Here is a 21,941-nt window from a genome sequence, read left to right on the forward strand (position 1 = left end):
GGAAATCAAATGAGACCAAACTTATAATCATCGGGATAGTAGTTAGGATATTATAGCCAAAATAAGCACATATTTGTGTTACAAAAAACTAATTTTGATTTGGAATAATAGTTTTCAAATGCATTCTAGAGTTGAAAATATTGGAAAAATTCTATAGGAGTACTTCTTTTATTTTTCTTGAAACTCCCAAGAAAATGGGCAGATTTTGCTTTATCTACATTCACATAGAAGGTTTCCCATTGAGAAAAGTTATCGGGTTGTTGAAGTAATAAAAATATATAATAAATAAATATAAAATAAATAAAAATAATGCATCTTAGCATTAAAAAACGTATAAAACATCGTTAATTTGCTCAAAGTTCATGAAATTTCGTTCCGCATCCGGTTTTAGTGTCACCATGAAAATCTGCATCGATATATACATATTTCAAGGCAATCAGTCAAGAACCGTGGATGTAGCATCACACACTATTTTTGGGATAAAATGAATGTAGTTCGCTTGTCAGTGAAGTTTTTAAATCTCTGTTTCCGCAAAAAGGAAGATGCTGCACTAGTTTTTTCATAGTAGTGCAAGCGGCCGACAGAATACGCGATAAAATGCGCGATATTTTCAAAAACAATATTAGGTGATATTTAATTAATTCTCTTTCGAGTTGAGCTGTAAGGCCTTTAGAGATACATTGAAAAATTAGGGGTCTACCGAAGTCCCACGCATCCAACCATTACACTACGTTTCACGGGTGGTAAAGCCGATCTTCAGGTGTATTAGGATGTTGTTGTTGTGGCAGACGAAGGCAAAGCTTGGAAACTAGTATATATATCGCACTTCATTAGATAAATGTTTATGCGAAATTATGTCAGCATGAGCCAGGCTGGGATTCGAACCTGGGTCTCCGACAACTGAGTGTCAAGGTTGCCGGCGTCTTAGCGTTCTAAGCCACCATCAACTTGTCAAAACTTTAGTAGACAATAATTGATGATCAAATCAAAAAATAAAAAATCTTCTGATATAGAAGAGCAATTACTAATGATGTAGGAATAAAACTTACCGTAGTATTTGTGAACATTGAAAAATGGGATTACCAAGCAAGACTATAGGAAAAGTTTGGAGTTTCAATTAACTGACATAATTTCGCATATACATTTATCTAATGAAGTGCGATATATATACTAGTTTCCAAGCTTTGCCTTCGTCAGCCACAACAACAACATCATAATACACCTGAAGATCGGCTTTACCACCCGTGAAACGTAGTGTAATGGTTGAATGCTTGGGACTTCGGTAGACTCCTAATTTTTCAATGTATCTCTAAAGGCCTTACAGCTCAACTCGAAAGAGAATTAATTAAATATCACTATAAATGGCCTTCGCCTTAACAAGGCAAAAATAAAAAAAAATATATAAAAATATTAGGTGATTTTCCTACCTTGGAATTTCTCCTATCTCGCGTTTTAGTAGATGGATTTTAACGAATAATGATTTATGAGATCCGCAACGTAACGACCCAAAATTTGCAATCATGCACGAGTAAATCGAATGCCAATTGTACAAATTAGACCCGAAATATATGATTTTTTAGAAATTTGTTCGCACAAAATTTTCGTGTTTGGATACAGATTTCTCTGAAGCAATGTAGGCTACATTCACGACACATATATCAAATAAATCAGAATCGTGAGTTCTTCATTCCTATATATGATTTTTTGAAAAACCTGTTTGCGGAACGAAATTATAAGAAAATTAAAAAAAAAAAACACTCAAAATCTGGCTTCATAATGTCAGCATCATTTAATGGTAGGCGCAGATCAAATTTTTAAAAGTTATACATTGGTGGGATGATCCTTATTTAGTTGGCTTCTACTTTCACTTTGACAGGAAAATCGGGAAAAATGTGGTTTAACATAAATATAGCCACAGCTTCCACGCAAATCAACTTTGAAGGCCAATATTTGTTGCCAAGTCTAAAAACATTTCATTTTATCCAAAAGCATTTAAATTGTATTCGCGAGTTATAAATGGGTAAACCTTGGCTTCAACGATGTTAAATTTTTAATAATATTGTCCATATACACTTTCATACGGGCAAAATGTGCCTCATCAAAATAATTGTTTTAGACCCCAAGTATGTTTGGACGAAATCCGTTTCAGACAATTTGGAGTTGATTTAGCCATGTCTGTCCGTCAGTCTGTCTGGCTGGAGCGCACGGTAACTCTCGAATGGATCAATGGATCATTCTGCCCAAAATTTAGCTTTCGTAATATTTTGTCCAAACTTAGTTTAAGTTCGGTCCACTACTTCCGGTACCTCCCCCACAAAAGTTCGAAAATGCTCGGAAAATTTGTGCGCATAATAACTCTTGAAGGGAGAAACCGATTCGGTCCACCCCTTCGGGTACCACCCACACAAAATTTTGGATAAGTTCAGATTAGGACCTGCGCTCGAATCGCTTTGATTTTTGTTTCAAAAACTTGTATTCACTGAGAAAATAGCCTGAAAGGTACAAAAAAACTCCTACGATACAGTGTGTAGTGGTTGGAGTGCAAGATAAATCTCGAACGGATTTGCCGATTCGGTCCAAAATTTGGCTTTCGTAATATTTTGTCCAAACATAGTTTAAGTTCGAAGATACTCGTAAGCCATATCGGTCCACTCCTTCAGGTACCTCCCCCACAAATATTCGGAAAAATTGTTCGCACAATAACTCTTGAAGAGAGTGGCCGATTTAAACATCCAAATATATCTACCAGATATAGATCAGGTTCGAAAATGGACTTTATTTGTCCACTCCTTCGGGTGCCTATCACACAAAATTTCGGATAAGTTCACTTTAAGACCTGCTTCCGAATCGCTTTAAGTTTTGTTGAAGAAAGTTGCATTCGCTGCCTCAATTACGACGGTAAAAGTTTTTTAGGGGCAAGTCCATACTTCTTGAAAAAAACCCTATCGCACCATATGTAGTGGCTGGAGAACACGATAACTCTCGAACTGATCAACCGATTTGATCCAAAATATGACCTTCGTCATATTTTGTTCAAACTTCAGTTTTAGGTCGAAGAAGGGCAATACCGGTCCACAGTTTCCGGTACTTCCGCCAACATTTAAAAAATGTCACTAAAATGGTATGCACTATGTCTCTTGAACGGGTCAACCAATTTGGTCCAGACTTTGGATCTCCTAACATTTTGTCCAAATTTAGTTAAACTTCTAAAATGGCCTATATCGGTCCTCTCCTTAGGATACCTCCCCCACAAACGTTCAACATTTGTGTCCATGTACAGCTTAGGGTCTGTTTGAAAATCCTTCGGAAATGCATACCGATGCTGTTCGATATGGTCCATGGTCCTGTTTACAGCGATATTATGTTTTCCGTGGACAAGTCCATGCTTCCTGGCATACTGATCCAAAAGTTATACGATGAACCACTGAAATGGCTAGTGGGCGTGATATCTATCGAAAAGATATGACTCGGTCCATTCCTTTAAGTACCTCCTCCGCAACACGTTTGAACTTTAATCCTAATCCACATTTTTGTCGGCAAGTTCAAATGTCCAAAAAGTGTTTCAATTCACATGGGCTGAGGGTATATCTCTGTCGGCAAAGCCGACTGATACTTTTTTTACTTGTTTTATCAACCTTAAATTTTTAATTCTTTATAACGGTACTTTGCCCATGTAAAATTGATGTCAACTTATTGTACTACAATTTTATATTTATAGCACACCCATCAAATCCCCATCCAAAACTTTTAATATTATCAACAAAAGTTTCAGAAAGAATTATTTTAGTGGTTGTCTAATTTCCCTATGATTATCGCTTTAGATTACCTGGGATGCACATATCGACAAAATTCTTTCAGATTCGTGGTATCTGAAGTGTAAAGTGGGGTACCACGATCAGTTTTGACTGTCAGTTTTGCTCAAATAGTCAGTTGCTTGACAGTGTGGCCGTTTATTTTTGTCAGGCAACCACAAAATATTTTGTGGTTGCTGGACAGTTTGACATTTATCGATATTTCCAAAAAATCGACAGTCAAAACTGATCGTTACCGACAAAAGTCGGTAAAATTTAAACGTAAAATTATGAATGAATTTTTTTATTAAAGTTGACAGTGCTCTTGATAGCGGTAGAACTTTATGAATACATTTTATTCCTCGCTAACTTACAGAAAACCATCTTTAGGTACCGAAATTATAAGCATTTTAATTTTACCGAGTTTTGGCAGGGGAGCCGGACAATGTGTGACTCGCTTTTCCCGCTTTGGGTATATAGACCCACCCGACTAAAGCCTTGTCTTAAGTGGTTTTAAAACACATTTGTGCACAGATATTACCCATGTAATCAAAAATTATGCTTAATTCCCTTAGTCGTTGTGCTATTTTATTGTACATTACTGTATTTGTACTCAACTTACCCTGTTATAGAATTTTGCCAATATAATCATGTCTTAACTCTCCCGCCCCATTTTTGAGATGGGCATTTTACAATTTACCCCAGCTCTCACTCTCCATCTCTCACTCTGACACAATATTTCTCCTGTGCGCCATTATGCTACAACGGCATGTAGGTATCTTCCTCATTGCTATTTTTGCCATTCCATTGACATTGCCTGGCTGCTGCTACACTTTTTTTGCCATTCGAATGAGCCGCACACAGAATCGTCTTGGTTCTGTTCTGAATATGCTGCGGCTGGCTGGTGCTGCTTTGGATGTTATTTCTGCTCCCGTAGTTATTGTTGTTGTTATATTTCATTTCTCATTCTGTCATTATACATTATATTGTCTACATCCAATCCATATGATGTTGTTTTTCCTTGTTTTCATTATCGTCATTTTATTTGAACGGACGGACGGACGGACAGGCGGCTCGCTGCTTATAGTTGGCGACATTACATTCGTGTATGGTTTGGTTTTTTTGCTTTGCATTTCATTTGCGATTCCCATTGGATTTTTTTGTTTTATGTTTTGAGAAGACCCCCACCTCGTGGTGTGGACATTACGTTTTGTTGTTTTTGTCATTATTTTGCAATTATTTTCTCTTCTCCTATCCTTTCTTTGGTGTGGTCAAGATGATCTCTGCACAGGGGGGCGGGAAAAGAGATTTTGTGCGACAACAATTGAAGATTTTAATGCTTTCCTTTTGTTTTTCGTTATTTTTCTTGTTCTTCTCCTTCTTCATCATCTTCGTTTTCTTCAGCTTGTTATGCTTCAGTTTCAATTATTATTTGATTTATGAGGCTGTGATTTTATTATTATTGTTATTGCTGTTCTTATTCTTTTTCATCTTTGTTCTTCTTCGTCTTTGAATCAACTTTTGCAATGTTTATTATTTAATTAAATTTGTTATTGTTTTTGTTTTTTGTGAAGACGCCGCAGACGAAATCACCATCAAAATACACGTTGTTCTTTTTGAGTTTTTGTTTGCAACATGTGCAAAAGTTATAATGCAAACTGGGCAATTTTTAAGCAGATTTTGTTAGAATAATTAATTCTTGGGGTTTCTACTGACTTCAACGGAATTTGGAGTAATTTGTTATCAATTCTGAAATGGAGTGCACACCTATACATATGTACATACATGTATGTATGTATAATCCCAGCAAACCAAATGTCTGATGTCCGACACGTCTGAACAATTTCGGAAGCAAAGTCGTTCAGATTTCGTTCCGATTTCTAAACGATTTTTCGGAGAGGAAATTGTTCAGATTTTGTACCGATTTCGGAATGAATGTCGGAAAGAAATTTCCTTTCCGAATTTCCCAAGGATTTTCTTCAGATTTCGTTACGAAATCGGACCGAAATCGATCCGATGTCGCTCCGACATTTCGTTCCGAAATGATGTCAACCACTTCATACAACTTTCGTTAAGATATCGTTACGATTTCGGATCAGATATCGGACGTATCGTCCGAATTTTGTTCCGATTTCGTTACGATGTCGGTACGATTGGTTTGCTGGGATGGTTCATCCAACATTTCAAAAGTGGCTGGAGGGTAGTCTCCCTGTAGGAAATGTCAATAGTGAATCTATACTGACTACTGACATTGTCAACAGTACTACTGACAAACTGTAGACAACTAATGTAATTTCCTATAGACATTTTGTATGAACGTGTCATTCGAAAGTCAGTACTGACAATGGAACTAGTATGTCAATAGTAAGTCAGTAGTTCATGAGGAACCATGTGTTGACATTGGAGGTAGTGAGTCAGTATAGACATTGGAGGTAGTAAGTCAGTATAGACATTGGAGGTAGTTAGTCAATAGTACCAGATTTTCAATACTAAATTTTTTAGCTTATTTGGAACTTTTCATAGATAAAACAGCTATATAGTACGTTTAATAAGAAGATGAAGCTACACATTTGTTTAAGTACTTTATTTCATTAAATAATAAAACAAATAATATTGAAAATGCTAAAAATGTACAAATTGCGTATTACAGTATTTTTATACTTTTAAATGGCTAAGCCAAAGATTCCACTTAAGTAAAAATTAGTAAATAAAGACAATGTTTTCAAGGCAGCTTAAACATTTTAACATATAAATAATAAAAAACGTTTTCGTTTTATTTTCTTGGCCAAGTCGCACCAATGACTTGTCTGCTTAAAATAGTCTTCTTCTGTTGCACTTAACGTTTTATCAGGCGATTCGCTGAATGTTGATATAACATCTAGGAATTGAAAAGAATAAACATGTATAAATACACATAAAGAGACGGGACAATATATACATCAGGCTCCACAATCTTTTCTAAAGGTTCCACATAATGTCTAATTGTCGAAATTTCACCACAAATGTTGTTAGTCGCCTCAGAATTCGTACTTTGCTATAGAATTGTTTATTTTTCACATGTCTTTTATATTTTCTTTTGCTCATACTTGTTATTGAAAATATATGCTTTAAGTTTTCACGATATTTTATTGATTTTTACAAAAACACTTTTTTCACCAACCGCAAAACTGATTTTACGCCAAACAATTAAGAAAATTAAAAAAAATGCTTCGTTGGGCTATCATCTGTCAATATACACAATGCTTCTTCTTATTAAGGTAAAGGTATCAATAGTTGACAACCTGGTGACAAAGTGTTGACTTTGTCACCATATTAGTAGACAATGTGGCGACATGTCAACACATGACCCCACACTTCCTACAGGGCTGTTCGATGTCGAGTGCTTTATAGTACCATAGGCAGTTGATATCCTTGAAAAAATATTCTTTAAAAATCCACATTTATTGGTCAGTGGTCCTTGAAAAAATATTCTTTAAAAAATCCACGTTTATTGGTCTGTAGGTCCTTGAAAAAATATTCTTTAAAAAATCCACGTTTATTGGTATGTAGGTCCTTGAAAAAATATTCTTTAAAAAAGCCATGTTTATTGGTCTGAGGGTCCTTGAAAAAATATTCTTTAAAAAATCCACGTTTATTGGTCTGTAGGTCCTTGAAAAAATATTCTTTAAAAAATCCACGTTTATTGGTATGTAGGTCCTTGAAAAAATATTCTTTAAAAAAGCCATGTTTATTGGTCTGAGGGTCCTTGAAAAAATATTCTTTAAAAAATCCACGTTTATTGGTCTAAGGGTCCATGAAAAAATATTCTTTAAAAAATCCACGTTTGTTGTAGGTCCTTAAAAAAATATTCTTTAAAAAATCCACGTTTGTTGTAGGTCCTTAAAAAAATATTCTTTAAAAAATCCACGTTTGTTGTAGGTCCTTAAAAAAATATTCTTTAAAAAATCCACGTTTGTTGTAGGTCCTTAAAAAAAATATTTAAAAACCCACGTTTGTTGTAGGCCCTTGAAAAATATATTTAAAAAAATCCAGATTTGTCGTAGGTCCTTGAAAAATACTTAAAAAAATCCACGTTTGTTGTGGGTGCTTGAAGAAATATTTAAAAAATCCACGTTTGTTGTAGGTCCTTGAAAAAAATATTTAAAAAATCCACGTTTGTTGTAGGTCCTTGGATAAAATATTTTAAAAATCCACGTTTGTTGTAGGTCCTTGAAAAAAATATTTAAAAAATCCACGTTTGTTGTAGATCCTTGAAAAAATATTTAAAAAATCCGCGTTTGCTGTATGTCCTTGAAAAAAATATCTAAAAAGTCGAAGTTTGTTGTAGGTCCTTAGAAAAAAAAATAATAAAAGATCCACGTTTGTTGTAGGTCCTTGAAAATATATATTTAAAAAATCCAGGTTTGCTGTAGGTTCCTGAAAAAAATATTTTAAAAAAATCCACGTTTGTTGTAGCTCCTTGAAAAAATATTTAAAAATACACGTTTGTTGTAGGTCCCTGAAAAAAATATTAAAAAAATCCACGTTTATTGTAGGTCCTTGAAAGAAATATTTGAAACAACCACGAAAAATATTCTTAAAAAATCCACGTTTGTTGTAGGTCCTTGAAAAAATATTCTTAAAAAACTCCACGTTTGTTGTAGGTCCTTGAAAAAATATTCTTAAAAAATCCACCGTTGTTGCAGGTCCTTAAAAAACAAATAGTTAAAAAATCCATGTCTGCTGTAGGTCTTTGAAAAAAATATTTAAAAAATCCATGTCTGCTGTAGGTCTTTGAAAAAAATATTTAAAAAATCCCCATTTGTTGTAGATATTTGAAAAAATATTTCAAAAATCCACGTTTGTTGTAGGTCCTTGAAAAAATATTTCAAAAATCGACGTTTGTTATAGGCCCTTGAAAAAATATTTCAAAAATCCACGTTTGTTGTAGATCCTTGAAAAAATATTTAAAAAATTCAGGTTTGTTGTAGGTCTTTGAAAAAATATTTAAAAAATCCACGTTTGTTGTAGTTCCTTGAAAAAAATATTTAAAAAATCCACGTTTGTTTCAGGTCCTTGAAAAAAATATTTAAAAAATCCACGTTTGTTTCAGGTCCTTGAAAAAAATATTTAAAAAATCCACGTTTGTTTAACTGTGCTTGAAAAAATATTCTTTAAAAAAATTTACTTTTGTTGGTCCTTGAAAAAAAAATATGTTAAATATGACAATGTTAGTTCTATTCCATTTCTATTTCAAGTTTTACTAATAACATTTTCTGTTTTCCTTCTATTTTCAGTGTAAAAATTTGTGTATAAAAATATTTTTTAGTTATTATTACAAAACCAAAATAAGTAAAAAAGCGATCGAAGACGACAAAAGCACTCATCAAAATCCCCTCACACACACCCATAATTTTTTATAAAAAGCTGAATGCAAAATCTTTAATAAAATTTTGAGTGAAACAACTGAACAGAGCAAAACCGATTTATTTTAACTGCCGCCACTAACCATTTTCTTCAATTTCGGTTCAAAACGTCTGAATTACAGCTGAAGGAGGAAAAATAACAGCAATTTGCGGCAAGAGGTTTTCTTATGTGTAAAGATCGAAAACTGGCCTACCAAGGATAAAAAGTCAATTTTGTAAAAATTTTGTCGTTGTAATTAAGCACTGTCCTTAGCGTTATCATTGTCGTCGTCATTGCCGTTGTCATTGTAATCAATCACTAACACTGTCGTCAATGTCTTCGTTTTAAACCAAAATCATCAATCCGCATCATTTTGCATTGTGTAATTTATTTCTGTGTATAAAAAAAAAACAAAACGAAAATCTTTTAAAAATTAAAAGAAAATAATTTTTAAGTGTAAATTACAACAATACTTAACAACAACAAGAAATTTGTTCAATATCCCAACAACGATTCAACAAGTTTCGGTGTACGAAAAACGTCGTGATTAACGCGTAAAACTCGGAGTTTTGTTTCAAATCGTCCTCGTTGTCGTTTTAAAGCGTCAAAGCGCGCGTGCGTCGCCGTCATTGTAATCATAAAAACCCAACAACAACTTGGCTTGAACACCCATCATTACCAACAACAACAACAAAGCCAATGTTTGTGTAAATTTTGTGTAAAATTCTTAAAAAAATTGTCGTTTTTAAGTAACTCTGAACTTTCCACGCTCGTTTTAAACGCAGTGTGTGGTGTACAAAGCAAACAGATCGTATCGGTCATCTAAAGAACAAAAATAAACGTAAACGTAAAACAATATTGTGTATTATAGCTAGGAATATCAAACAACAGCAACAACAAAAAGTCTGATTGTCTCCAAAAGAAAAAAAATACAAGAAGAACAGCAAGTGTCCACTTTTACCAACTCACTCACACAAAGCGCCCCCCTCGACCCTTGATCCATCAACAGCAACTTGCAACTCCTTAAAAGCTTACGCCGCATCATTAACCTGAGGAAGAGGGTCCTCAACTAGAATTTGTTTTCATACACCCCCAAGTAAAAAGAAAACGGCCTCAAAATAGAGCTGCTATCGACTCCGTCTATTTCCTTTGCCCCCATTGAGTCCACGGTGTCATCATCCGCCCATTATAACACACCGCCCTCCTATTATCACCAGCCGGCGTCCTCAACATCTGTGGCGGCGGCAACAGGAGCAGCATCAGCAACAGCTGTGGCGGTATCATCTTCATCGGCAACTGTAAGCGGATCGGGAGCAACGGTGGCAACAGCAGCAGCAGCTACAACGGCGTCAGCCAATAACAGCAGCAATCTGCAGCACCAACAGCGACATTCATTTCAAAATTTTCTCTTAACTTCTTCTTCACCTTTGGCAACTTCATCGTCGCCGTTGTCCAGCAATCAACAGCAACAGCAGCAACAACAACAGCAGTTGCCACCCCATCCCCAGCAACAACAACAGCAGCAACTGCATTCTCAAAACTTTATACAACACCAACAACAGCAGGAGCAACAACATCATTATCAACAGCAACAACAACAACAGTATCTTCAGCATCAACACCAGCAGCAGCAGCAACAACAACAGCAGCAGCACCAACAACAACTAACACACATGAAGTTATTGGGCGGTAATGATGATAGAAGCATGCGCGGCATTGACCAAACTATACCGCGTAATAATGATGATGTTGCCGCTGCCGCAGCTGTAGGTTATGTCTTCCCAAGACCATCACCGGGTGGCATGGCGCCCGGCATGGGTTCGGCCACAGGCAATGTCCATGATGCCGCCGCCGCTGAATATGCTGCCCAATTTGCCCAGAAACAGGCTCGCTGGGCCTGTGGCGATGAACACACCATTGACGTAAGTATTGTGGCATGGTTTAACTCTAATAGATCTTAAGGTTCCTAACCTCTTTCAGACTTTAGAAATTCGTACAAAATAATCGGAACAGCTAAGGACAATCCCCGAAATCTCTTTAATGGACAGGTTGACATATCTTGATTGATGAGCCAGGAACAAAAAATGGTCATATTAAAAAAACCAATCCATAAACCGATAAAGTGGCTATTCGATGCTATGGGTCGCCAAAAAGGGGTTATAGGGTCTTTCCAGACGTATGCCTAAATTAGGTGGACAAAATTTCGCCCAAATCACTGTTTAAATGGGTTATGGGATCATAACTAATGAGAGATTTGACCCAACCTGCTATGTACATGACTGCATAATACTACTACAATTATGGGACTTGGTCCTTCAGGCGTAGGTACGAGCAATTACAGAATGTCTGAATCAGAGCTTCGATTTGCTCAAATATCAAATATCGTTCATTGGTAATGGCTTCAGTTGAGAACGGGTGGACCGATTTGGATAATTCTTTATTTGAAATGTTCGTCATAACCCAACTTAGGTTTTTATGCAAAGAAAATTTGACCACGCCCACTTTTACTCCCACTTTTTTAATTATAAATTTTAATCTTTTCTACAAAAACCATTGAACTGATTTTCCTGAAATTGTCATGGAATGTACAGGAATGCCCACCGGTGAAAATAGGCCACATCTTTTGTTGAATTTCGGAGGGGGCGGTGTACTTTCCCTATAACCTATTTATTAAAAATTCTATATTTACAATAATTACCAATGTATCGGTACGGTGCTTCCGTGGTGCAATGGTATGCACACACGCCTTGCACGCTGAAGGTTCGATTCCCCGGCCAGTCAACATCAAACACTTATCAACGGTGGCGAAAATACCCCTCAGTAATATTGGCGAGATTTCCTGAGTATTTCAGCCATGTAAAACTTCTCTACAAGTGGTGTCTTAAGACACGCCGTTTGGACTCGGCGATAAACAGTAGTCCCATATCATTGAGCTAATATGAATCGGGGTGCACTCATTGATATGAGAGAAGTCTCCCCTGTCCCGCCTGGGATGTCTGTGGAACAATTATTATTATTACCAATGTATCGGTTTAGAAATTAATTTGCGAGACAATATTCATTGGAGACCCTATAAAGTGTATATATTCTTGATTAGGGTAAAATTCTAAATCGATACAACCATGTCCGTCCGTCCGTCTGTTGAAATCAAGATACAGCTTGCAATTTTTAAGATAGATGTAATTTGGTACAGAAGTTTCTATTACTCCTAGGATGTTTGGTATTGAAAATGAGCTATATCGGTCCACGTTTTGATATAGCCCCCATAGAACGGTACCTCCCGATTTTTGGTATTTTGAAGGTTGCGGCCTCAATATTCCACTAAAATGTCTGAAATTTGGTGTTTGATCTTCATTTGGGGTATTAAACGTTCCATATGAAATTTGTCGGTATAGGTCGAAGCCTTCATATAACCTGCATTGAACGGTGCCACTCGATTTTCGGTGTATTGAAGGTTTTAGCCTCATTATCACACGGAAGTGGTTGAAATTTGGTACTTAGTCTTCGTTGGGGGTATACAACTTATCCCCAGAAATTTGTCGATATAGGTCCACGCCTTCATATAGCCCCCATAGAACGAGGCTTCCCGATTTTCGGTATATTGAAGGTTTCAGCCTCATTATCACACCGAAGTGGTTGAAATTTGGAACTTAGTCTTCGATGTGGGTATAAAAAATTCCCCCAGAAAATTTTCGGTACAGGTCCACGCCTTCATATAGCCACCAAAGAATGGTACCTCCCGATATTCGGTATTTTGAAGATTGTGGCCACTGCAACCCACCGAAATGTTTAAAATTTGGTATTTAGTCTTTGTTGGAGGTAAAAGCCTTTCTGACTGAAATTGGTCCAGGTTTCAATATAGCCTCCATAGAAAGGTACCTACCGATTTTCGTAATTCTGAAAGTTGTGACGTCTGAAATTTGTTATTTAGTCTTCCATGGTGTTATAAAATATTCCATAAAAAATTATCCGTATAGGTTCGCGGCTTTCTATACCCCCCATAGAAGCGTACCTCTTGATTTTCGGTATTTTAAAGGTTTTACCGAAATATCGGAAGTTTGGTATTTCCGCCAGAAATTTTTAGGTATAGATCGACGTTTTTATATAGTCCACATGGAACGGTGCCTCCAGAATTCCGGTATTTTTTCAATTCAATTTCAATTCAATTCAATTTATTTAACTTGTAATTCAAAGCCAACCGGCCCATCAGTGTAAATTACAAAATGCATAAGAATTGCTTAACCAAATAAAAAGGAAAAACTACTCGAAAAATATAATGTAAGACCAAGAAACTAAAAACTAATATAAAAATATGCATACCAATAATATATACAGATTTACTTTGAAACTACTCCAAAACAATTTAGCCACATTTTTTACCGAATGTGCTGAAATTTGTGTTTTTGTGTTCTTCATAAACGAAAGGAAACGAATTGTTCCATTTTACTTCAATACAACTCGTGGTGAAGGGTATAACAAGTTCGGCCTGGCCGAACTTAATGCCGATCTTACTTGTTTCAATCTTCAATTTAAATTTTTTCTGCAAAAACTACTGAACCGATTTTCCTGAAATTGTCAGGGAATGTCTAAAAGGTTGGGGCTATTTGAACACCATCGCGGGCGCCTGGAGTTTCTGATTCTTGGGATTGTACTGAGCAAAAAAGTCCACAAGACCATATGTCTATGGTGAAAATCGAGCCCTCGGATTTTTACTTGAAGTTTTTTTCAAGGTTTTTTTTGGATATATTGGTATATAACAGCCAAACCACAGCCAAGTACAGCAAATATACATATTATGGCCTCGAGAAGTTGCACGTTTTTCGGAAAATATCGATAAATGACACTGTGCTACAAAATGGGAATCAAAGTCAGTGGGTGGAAAATTCCTTTGGAGATGAAAGCCCTTGGTGAGTGTACTAAGAACACAAAAGGAAAATTTCACCATAGGTCAAATTTCTGAGATAAAGCGTGATTAATGGTTTAATTTTGGCCCCTTAATTTGTGAGAAAATAGCTTTATATCTCTGTAAATCGTTGTTGCAGCTTCATTTTGAGATTACATGTCGTCAGTCAAATCGAATGGCGAATCTATTTGTAGCATATTTCATTCCTCTAACTTATTTCCTTCCACGTCCTTTTCGTCCTTTATTTCTTGAACCACAGTAAAAGTACCACAAGACGAGATTTTACAGCATCCAAATATAATAATTTTCAAAATAAATATTGAACAGAACAAAAAATATTTTAGTTTTGGATAACATCTTTGTGTTTATTTCAGCTTGAGTCCATATTTTGTTGTAATTCAATTGTTTGAATAACAACAAAATATTTTAAAGTGGATATGAAATTGATTAGTTGCGGGCGAAGGGTAGGGAATACATACTATAGTTTCAGTTGTCACCAAACAACTTCATCAGTTCCCTTTCTCGCCGACTATGTATCGATAAACAGGTCAATAAAGCCATCTAGCAAATTAAATAAAATGAGAAATTTGCTGTATGGCCTTAAAGCTGTTTACCCTGCAATTTGAGTAGGAAAAATAAAAAAATAGAACATTTTTATAATTTTGCGCTATGAACAAATGAAAATGGTATGGTAAGGGCATAGTTCAAACTTCTGAGTTATGGCGAATTCATTCTTGATGAACTTTAAGTGCATGATAAAAAAGAACATAACATAAATTCATCTCGCCATAACTCAGAAGTTTGACCTATTTATAATAATATTGTGGGATCGATCTATTTAATACAACGTGGCAACACTTAAATTTAGAACAAAGCTCTCTAACAACAAGTTTGATTTTACTCAAACTCCTTTGAAGTTAGTTCTTACTCAACCACGGAGAAGAAAAGCCGTTCTAACTCCGCGAATAAAAGACGAGCAGACGTGCTAATCGAAGACGGCAAAACGGCAGACGGCTGAATTTGCAAACGTTTAATATTCTTTGTGTTAATTCTTTTTTTATTGTTTTAATTAAATGTTTTACTCATGAAATATTGCTGTAACTTTTCGTTTCAAACATTAACTATCATTTACGTTTAATCAAATACATTACTCATTACTATTAATATTAAATAAATATTAATAAAACATCAAAACCAACCCGGTCTCCAATTTATTTTAAACGGAAAATATAAATTCCTATAAATCAGTGAGTTATCCGGGAAGGCCATACCCGACCCACTCCTATATTTTGGGAGCTCAACCAAGATCCTAGACATTGACCGTGAACGTTGTGGAAACCAAGATCCTAGACATTGACCGTGAACGTTGTGGAAACCAAGATCCTAGACATTGACCGTGAACGTTGTGGAAACCGAAGATCATAGACATTGATCGTGCGTGTTGTAAAATAAAAGATCATAGACATTGTCCCAAACCGTGAGTGTTGTGAAATAAAACCCCTTAAAATAGACCATAACCGTGTTGCAAAATAAATCGAACATTCTAGTAAGAAACAAAAAGAAACCTAACGGAATTGTCGCGACGTGCAAAAGAAAAAAGCAAGACGTGCAAAAGAAAGAAACAAGACGTGTAAAAAGAACAAAGCAAGACGTGCAAAAGAAGAATTGTAACATCTTTGAACACTAACACAAATACGAACAACGACGGTTACATTTGAATTTCTGTTTCTCTTTAAGACGTAAAGAAAATAGAACAATGAGTAGTTTAGGTATGTTTGAATGTGTTCGTGAAAGTCTTCGTAGGAGTCAAAAGGCAAACATAACCGCCTTACATAAATTTATTTTTGAGTCGGAAGGAGATAGAACAAATAGACAACGGTTGAGAGAATTTGAAGGTTTCGATTTCGACGAGAGTTCGGCTAACTATCAACAAAAGGCGAAGTATGTTGAGGAGCAGTTGATAACAGCAGACTTGATTTCAATTTGTAACGTATTAGGCATCGACTACAACAACAAAGATCTAACGCAGCACATTTTCAAGAATTTAAAGAAAGGGAGTTTACTAACAAGCAGCCGTACCAACAGCGACGTAGAAGATGATGAGAGCGATGCAGAATATGATGAGAACGACGAAGATAATGCAGATAATCAAATCAACCCTTCATGCAGCAATTTGAGTGGAAACGAAGTCGTACAACAGCAGATTGAGAGAATAACAAAAAACGAGAGAACACACCACAACGAAAGTTTCTTTTCAGCTGACAGCGACAGAGGAGTAAATCAAAAAACGGAGATCAACAAACCAAGAACAATGTATACAACAACTCCAAGATTTACACTCAACTTTCGTGACATCGAGGATTCAATTAAACAATTTGACGGAAGCAGCGGAATACCTGTTGATGTGTGGATTTGTGAATTAGAAGAAACTGCGACAATTATGCAGTGGGATGATTTTCAAACATTTGTTTTTGCAAAGAAGTCATTGAGTGGTTTGGCAAAATTATTTGTGCAAAGCGAACGTGGCTTAACGAGTTGGGAAAAATTAAAAACAGCCCTTCGTGATGAATTTGCAAATAAAACAAACAGTGCTCAAATTCATAAGTTACTCTCTGAAAGAAAGATGAGAAAAAATGAAAGTGTTTTCGAGTATTTTTTCAATGTTAAAGAGATTGCAGAAAGAGGACTGGTAGATGGAACCTCTCTTATACAATATGTAATTGACGGAATAGACCAGAGTGAGGCAGAGAAAAATTTTGGGTCTCTCTTGTGCTCTCAATGAGCGCAAATTTGTTGTTGTTCACAACGTGTTAGCATCTACACAGGCTGTGAGCGATAACAAATTTACGCTCACTTAGAGCACATGGGCTCTCTTGTGAGTCACAATGCCTCCTCCTGGAATAGACGATTTGAACATAAACAAAGCCCTTTTGTATGGTGCAAAAAACATTCGTGAATTTAAAGAGAAATTATCGGTATATGAGACATTCCGTGGTAAATCAAAACAAGAAAATAATTTAAAGAGTGTTAACCAGAAAACAATCAAAATAAAAAGTGACAATAGTCGTATCACAACAAAAGAAGTAAAATGTTTTAACTGTGGAATTAAAGGACACAAATCGATAGACTGTAAAAATAAAAGTAAAGGTTTAAAATGTTTTAAGTGTGATCAGTTCGGTCATATCGCAAAAGACTGTGTAGTCTCAGATACAGTGAAACAATTGAATACAAGATTTTTAGAACAAAAAGACGAATTAATGAAAAAGACTGTGCAAATAGACAATAAAAATTATACAGCATTAATAGACACCGGCAGTAAATTTAACATAATGAATGAAAGTGTATTCAAACAGTTCGGTTCAAAAATTATGTCGTGTGAGAAAAAATTTTATTTAGTTGGATTTGGAAATTCTAAAATTAAACCAATTGGACAGTTCGAAAAAATAGTAACAATTGATGGTGAGGACTATAAAGTAAATTTTTTGATCGTTCCGCGAAATTACATAAACATTGACTTGATAATTGGTGAAAGCTTTTGTTCACAAGCTGAAATATTAATACGTCCAAGTAGTGTTACTATTACAAAACTAAAACCCGAATGTGACAATTTCCCACTAATGAGAATCGAGTGTGTGGATACAGAACCTGAATTGGATATAGGCGTGAATTCAAGCAAACAAGCAAAGGCACAAGTAACCGAAATGATACGAAGCTATAAGCCGGAAAAATGTAAGTCTGTTAATATCCAAATGAACATTGTATTGGCCAACGACGACCCGATATCAGCAAGACCGAGACGACTTCCTTTGGCAGAAAAGTGTTTGGTAGACGATCAAGTAGATCAATGGTTGAAAGATGGAATTATTGAGGAATCCGAATCAGAATACAGTAGCGCCGTAGTACTTGTGAAAAAACGAGATGGAACTCCAAGACTATGTGTTGACTATCGTCGTTTGAATAAAGTCATGATCAAGGATAAGTTTCCTCTTCCATTAATAGAAGACTTATTAGACCGTCTACAAAATGCTAGAGTTTTCAGTACGATTGATCTTAAAAATGGATTTTTCCACGTACCGGTAGCCGAGCCAAGTAGGAAATTTACATCATTCGTAACCCATAACGGGCAGTATCAATTTAGACGAGTACCTTTTGGATTATCAAACTCACCAGCTGTTTTCCAAAGATACATTAACGCAATTTTCCGAGAAGCGACTCGTGAGGGAATAGCTCTACCATATGTTGACGATATCATTATACCAGGTGCCAATGAGGCAGAAGCTATTGCTAATTTGAAAACAATTATTAATCTTTGTCGAGAATACGGACTGGAGCTCAACATCAAGAAGTGCAAGTTTTTGAAAAGACAAATAGAATTCCTTGGATACATAATTGAAGACGGGAAAATATATCCAAATTCTGAAAAGGTGAATGCAGTTATGAAGTTCCAAGTACCGACCAACATAAAGCAACTTCGTAGTTTTTTGGGACTCGCAGGTTATCTTCGTAAGTTCATACCAGACTTTTCTCGCATTGCTAAACCTTTATCAGACATGACAAAGGACAACGTTAAATTTGAGATGGGTGAAAGACAATTGCAGGCTTTCAACAATTTGAAGAGAATGTTATGCGACTCTCCTGTGTTGAACATTTTTAATCAAGCTTATGAGACGGAACTGCATACAGACGCTTCGATGGATGACTATGGTGCGATTTTGATGCAAAAATCACCAGATGATGGACAACTCCACCCAGTCTACTATATGAGCAGAAAGACATCGGACGCCGAAAGAAAATATAGCAGTTATGAATTAGAGATTCTTGCAGTTGTAGAAGCATTAAAGAAATTCCGAGTATATCTTTTGGGAATACATTTTAAAATCGTGACAGACTGCAATGCGTTTACCAAGACTATGGGAAAGAAAGATTTATGTACTAGAGTTGCAAGGTGGATACTTCTTTTACAAGAATTTGATTATGAGGTGGAACATCGCAGTGGTTCTCGAATGAGACATGTTGATTTTTTGAGCAGATATCCAGTGATGACAATAACAGAAGATGGTATCATAGTACGAATTAGGAAATCTCAAATGAATGACGACGAATTGAAACCTATAATGGAAAAACTTCAAGAAACGGATATTTTCGACGGGTACATGATGAAGAACGGTATTTTATACAAGATTGTTGACGATTCTGAATTGATTGTGGTTCCTAGACTTATGCAACGAGAACTTATTCGAAAGGCGCACGAAAAAGGACATTTTGCTGTGAAGAAAGTTAAGGAGATTCTACGTAGAGAATATTACATGCCAGAGATGGACAGCAAGATCCAGAATCACATTAACAATTGTGTCCAGTGTATTGTTGCGAATAGGAAAAGAGGAAAGCAAGAAGGAGAACTTCATCCGTTGCAGAAACATTCAGAGCCGTTACACACTTACCACGTAGATCATTTAGGCCCGTTGGAATCGACGAATAAGAATTATAAGCATATATTTGTGGTAGTAGATTCATTCACCAAATTTTGCTGGTTATATCCGACGAAAAGTACGACGACAGCTGAAGTCATTTCTAAATTGCAAACCCAAAGTTCTGTGTTTGGCAATCCAGTGAGAATAATCTCTGATCAAGGTACCGCGTTTACATCAGAAGAATTCAAACAGTATTGTGAATCTGAAAACATCGAACATATTTTAATAACGACGGGATTACCGAGAGCTAACGGTCAGGTAGAGAGAATGAACTCTGTAATTACATCTGTTTTGACAAAATTAAGTGCTGATGATCCGACCAAGTGGTACAAACATCTAGACAAGGTACAACAAGCCATGAATTCGACGTATTCGAGAAGTACTAAAACAACACCATTCGAACTTCTTGTTGGAGTAAAGATGCGTACACCAGACCAGTTGTATATTAAAGAACTTATAGAAGAAGAGATGATTCAACAATTCGACGAACAGCGAGATGAAATAAGAAAGAAGGCCAAAGAAGAAATTCTCAAAATACAAAACGAGAACAGACATGGTTACAATCTGAGACGCAGAATGGCTAAGCAGTATCAAATTGGTGACCTAGTAGCAATAAAAAGGACCCAATTTGGGCCAGGGTTGAAGTTAAAGCAGAAGTATTTAGGCCAGTATGAAGTAACCAAAGTCAAATCAAATAACACCTACGATGTTAAGAAGGCGAGTTTCAACGAAGGTCCCAGAGCAACAACAACATGTGCCGAGTATATGAAGCCATGGGGAATGATGGAAGACGACGAAGAATTCGAGACGAATTCAGCGCAGGATGGCCGAAATGTGGGATCGATCTATTTAATACAACGTGGCAACACTTAAATTTAGAACAAAGCTCTCTAACAACAAGTTTGATTTTACTCAAACTCCTTTGAAGTTAGTTCTTACTCAACCACGGAGAAGAAAAGACGTTCTAACTCCGCGAATAAAAGACGAGCAGACGTGCTAATCGAAGACGGCAAAACGGCAGACGGCTGAATTTGCAAACGTTTAATATTCTTTGTGTTAATTCTTTTTTTATTGTTTTAATTAAATGTTTTACTCATGAAATATTGCTGTAACTTTTCGTTTCAAACATTAACTATCATTTACGTTTAATCAAATACATTACTCATTACTATTAATATTAAATAAATATTAATAAAACATCAAAACCAACCCGGTCTCCTATTTATTTTAAACGGAAAATATAAATTCCTATAAATCAGTGAGTTATCCGGGAAGGCCATACCCGACCCACTCCTATAATATCTTAATCGACTTTCATAGCCAAAAAGAATTTTTCACCCCCAGTGATATTTTCCATCAAAATCGGTTTAAGAAAACGGCTTTTTGTTCTGCCTGGAGGAGTATTCCAATGCTTTTGAGATGTACCAGTGAGTTCTTAATTATTGTCTTGGCTATAATTTTTGTCTTTGTGTTGGATCAAAAATCTAAATGGTTTCGCTGTTTTATGCAAAAATATGCAAAAAAAACTTTTGTGCTCAGTACAATCCCAAGATTCAGAAAGTCCAGGCGCTCATTAAATTTGTTTTCCTTCCATACAAATCGCCCGACCTAATGTACCGGGATGTCCCCCGAAAACATGCTACATATTTTATTCAATTCCGAGGTATCTTCTCTATGCGATATTTAAAAAAAACGCTATATTTGAAAGATGTACGGATTAATCCACAATTTGGGGCCTAAAGACCAGACCACGCCTGTTTTTAAATATGTTATATCTCTCTATACCACTGAATCGATTTCCATCAAATTTGCAGCAAAAGCTCATGTTTGCTGTTGTTATGTATATTTTATGAATATAGGAGGAGGTGGGGTACCTTCCCCATGCCTTTCTTTTTAACGCTATATAAATTTTGGGAGCCAATGGGGTTGTGTGTACCCTTGGAATATATTTGTAGCCACCACGGCCACTTTTTTGAAATATGTTATATCTTGAAAACTGATAACCACGCCCACTCTTTTCAATACATTATTTTTCCAAAACAATTGAACCTAATTTCATGCAATATTCAGAAAATGTTGAGGAATGTCCTATGGTCCAAAATGCTATATATTTGCAGACGGGGGCCTATTGTTTGGACATGGGGACTATAATAAATTCTAAAAGCCGACAAAGTCCGTAAGAGAAAAGAAAGGCTACAGACGAAATCTGTTGCTAAATTAAAAATCCTCCTTGGTTTGACAATGTGGACGGAAGAAGTGAGGTAGAATATATATATTATTGAATTGTCAAGCATAAAGTCCATAAGTAGTTGTTGTTAAAACTCATTACGGCGGGCCAGCAACGCGGAGAGGGGTCTGTTAGTTGTTGGAAATAGAAAATGATTTTGAAAA

The 21,941-nt window shown here is 35.9% G+C and overlaps 1 protein-coding gene across 6 annotated transcripts in view; it reads left to right on the forward strand.

The window, feature by feature from the left end:
* The window catches only part of LOC141404703 (maternal protein pumilio-like), a 551,168-nt gene that overhangs the window by 45,995 nt on the left and 483,232 nt on the right, over window positions 1-21,941 (forward strand). For all 6 annotated transcript variants that reach the window (XM_073988353.1, XM_073988318.1, XM_073988350.1 and 3 more), the window contains exon 2: window positions 9,068-11,098. In XM_073988353.1, coding sequence (XP_073844454.1) covers window positions 10,850-11,098 — 249 coding nt within the window. In that variant the 5' untranslated portion in view covers window positions 9,068-10,849. The remainder of the gene's footprint in view (window positions 1-9,067; window positions 11,099-21,941) is intronic.

This window comes from Musca autumnalis, unplaced genomic scaffold (genome assembly GCF_047663935.1).
Source record: "Musca autumnalis isolate F117 unplaced genomic scaffold, ASM4766393v1 scaffold_1, whole genome shotgun sequence".
Lineage (NCBI taxonomy): Eukaryota > Metazoa > Arthropoda > Insecta > Diptera > Muscidae > Musca > Musca autumnalis.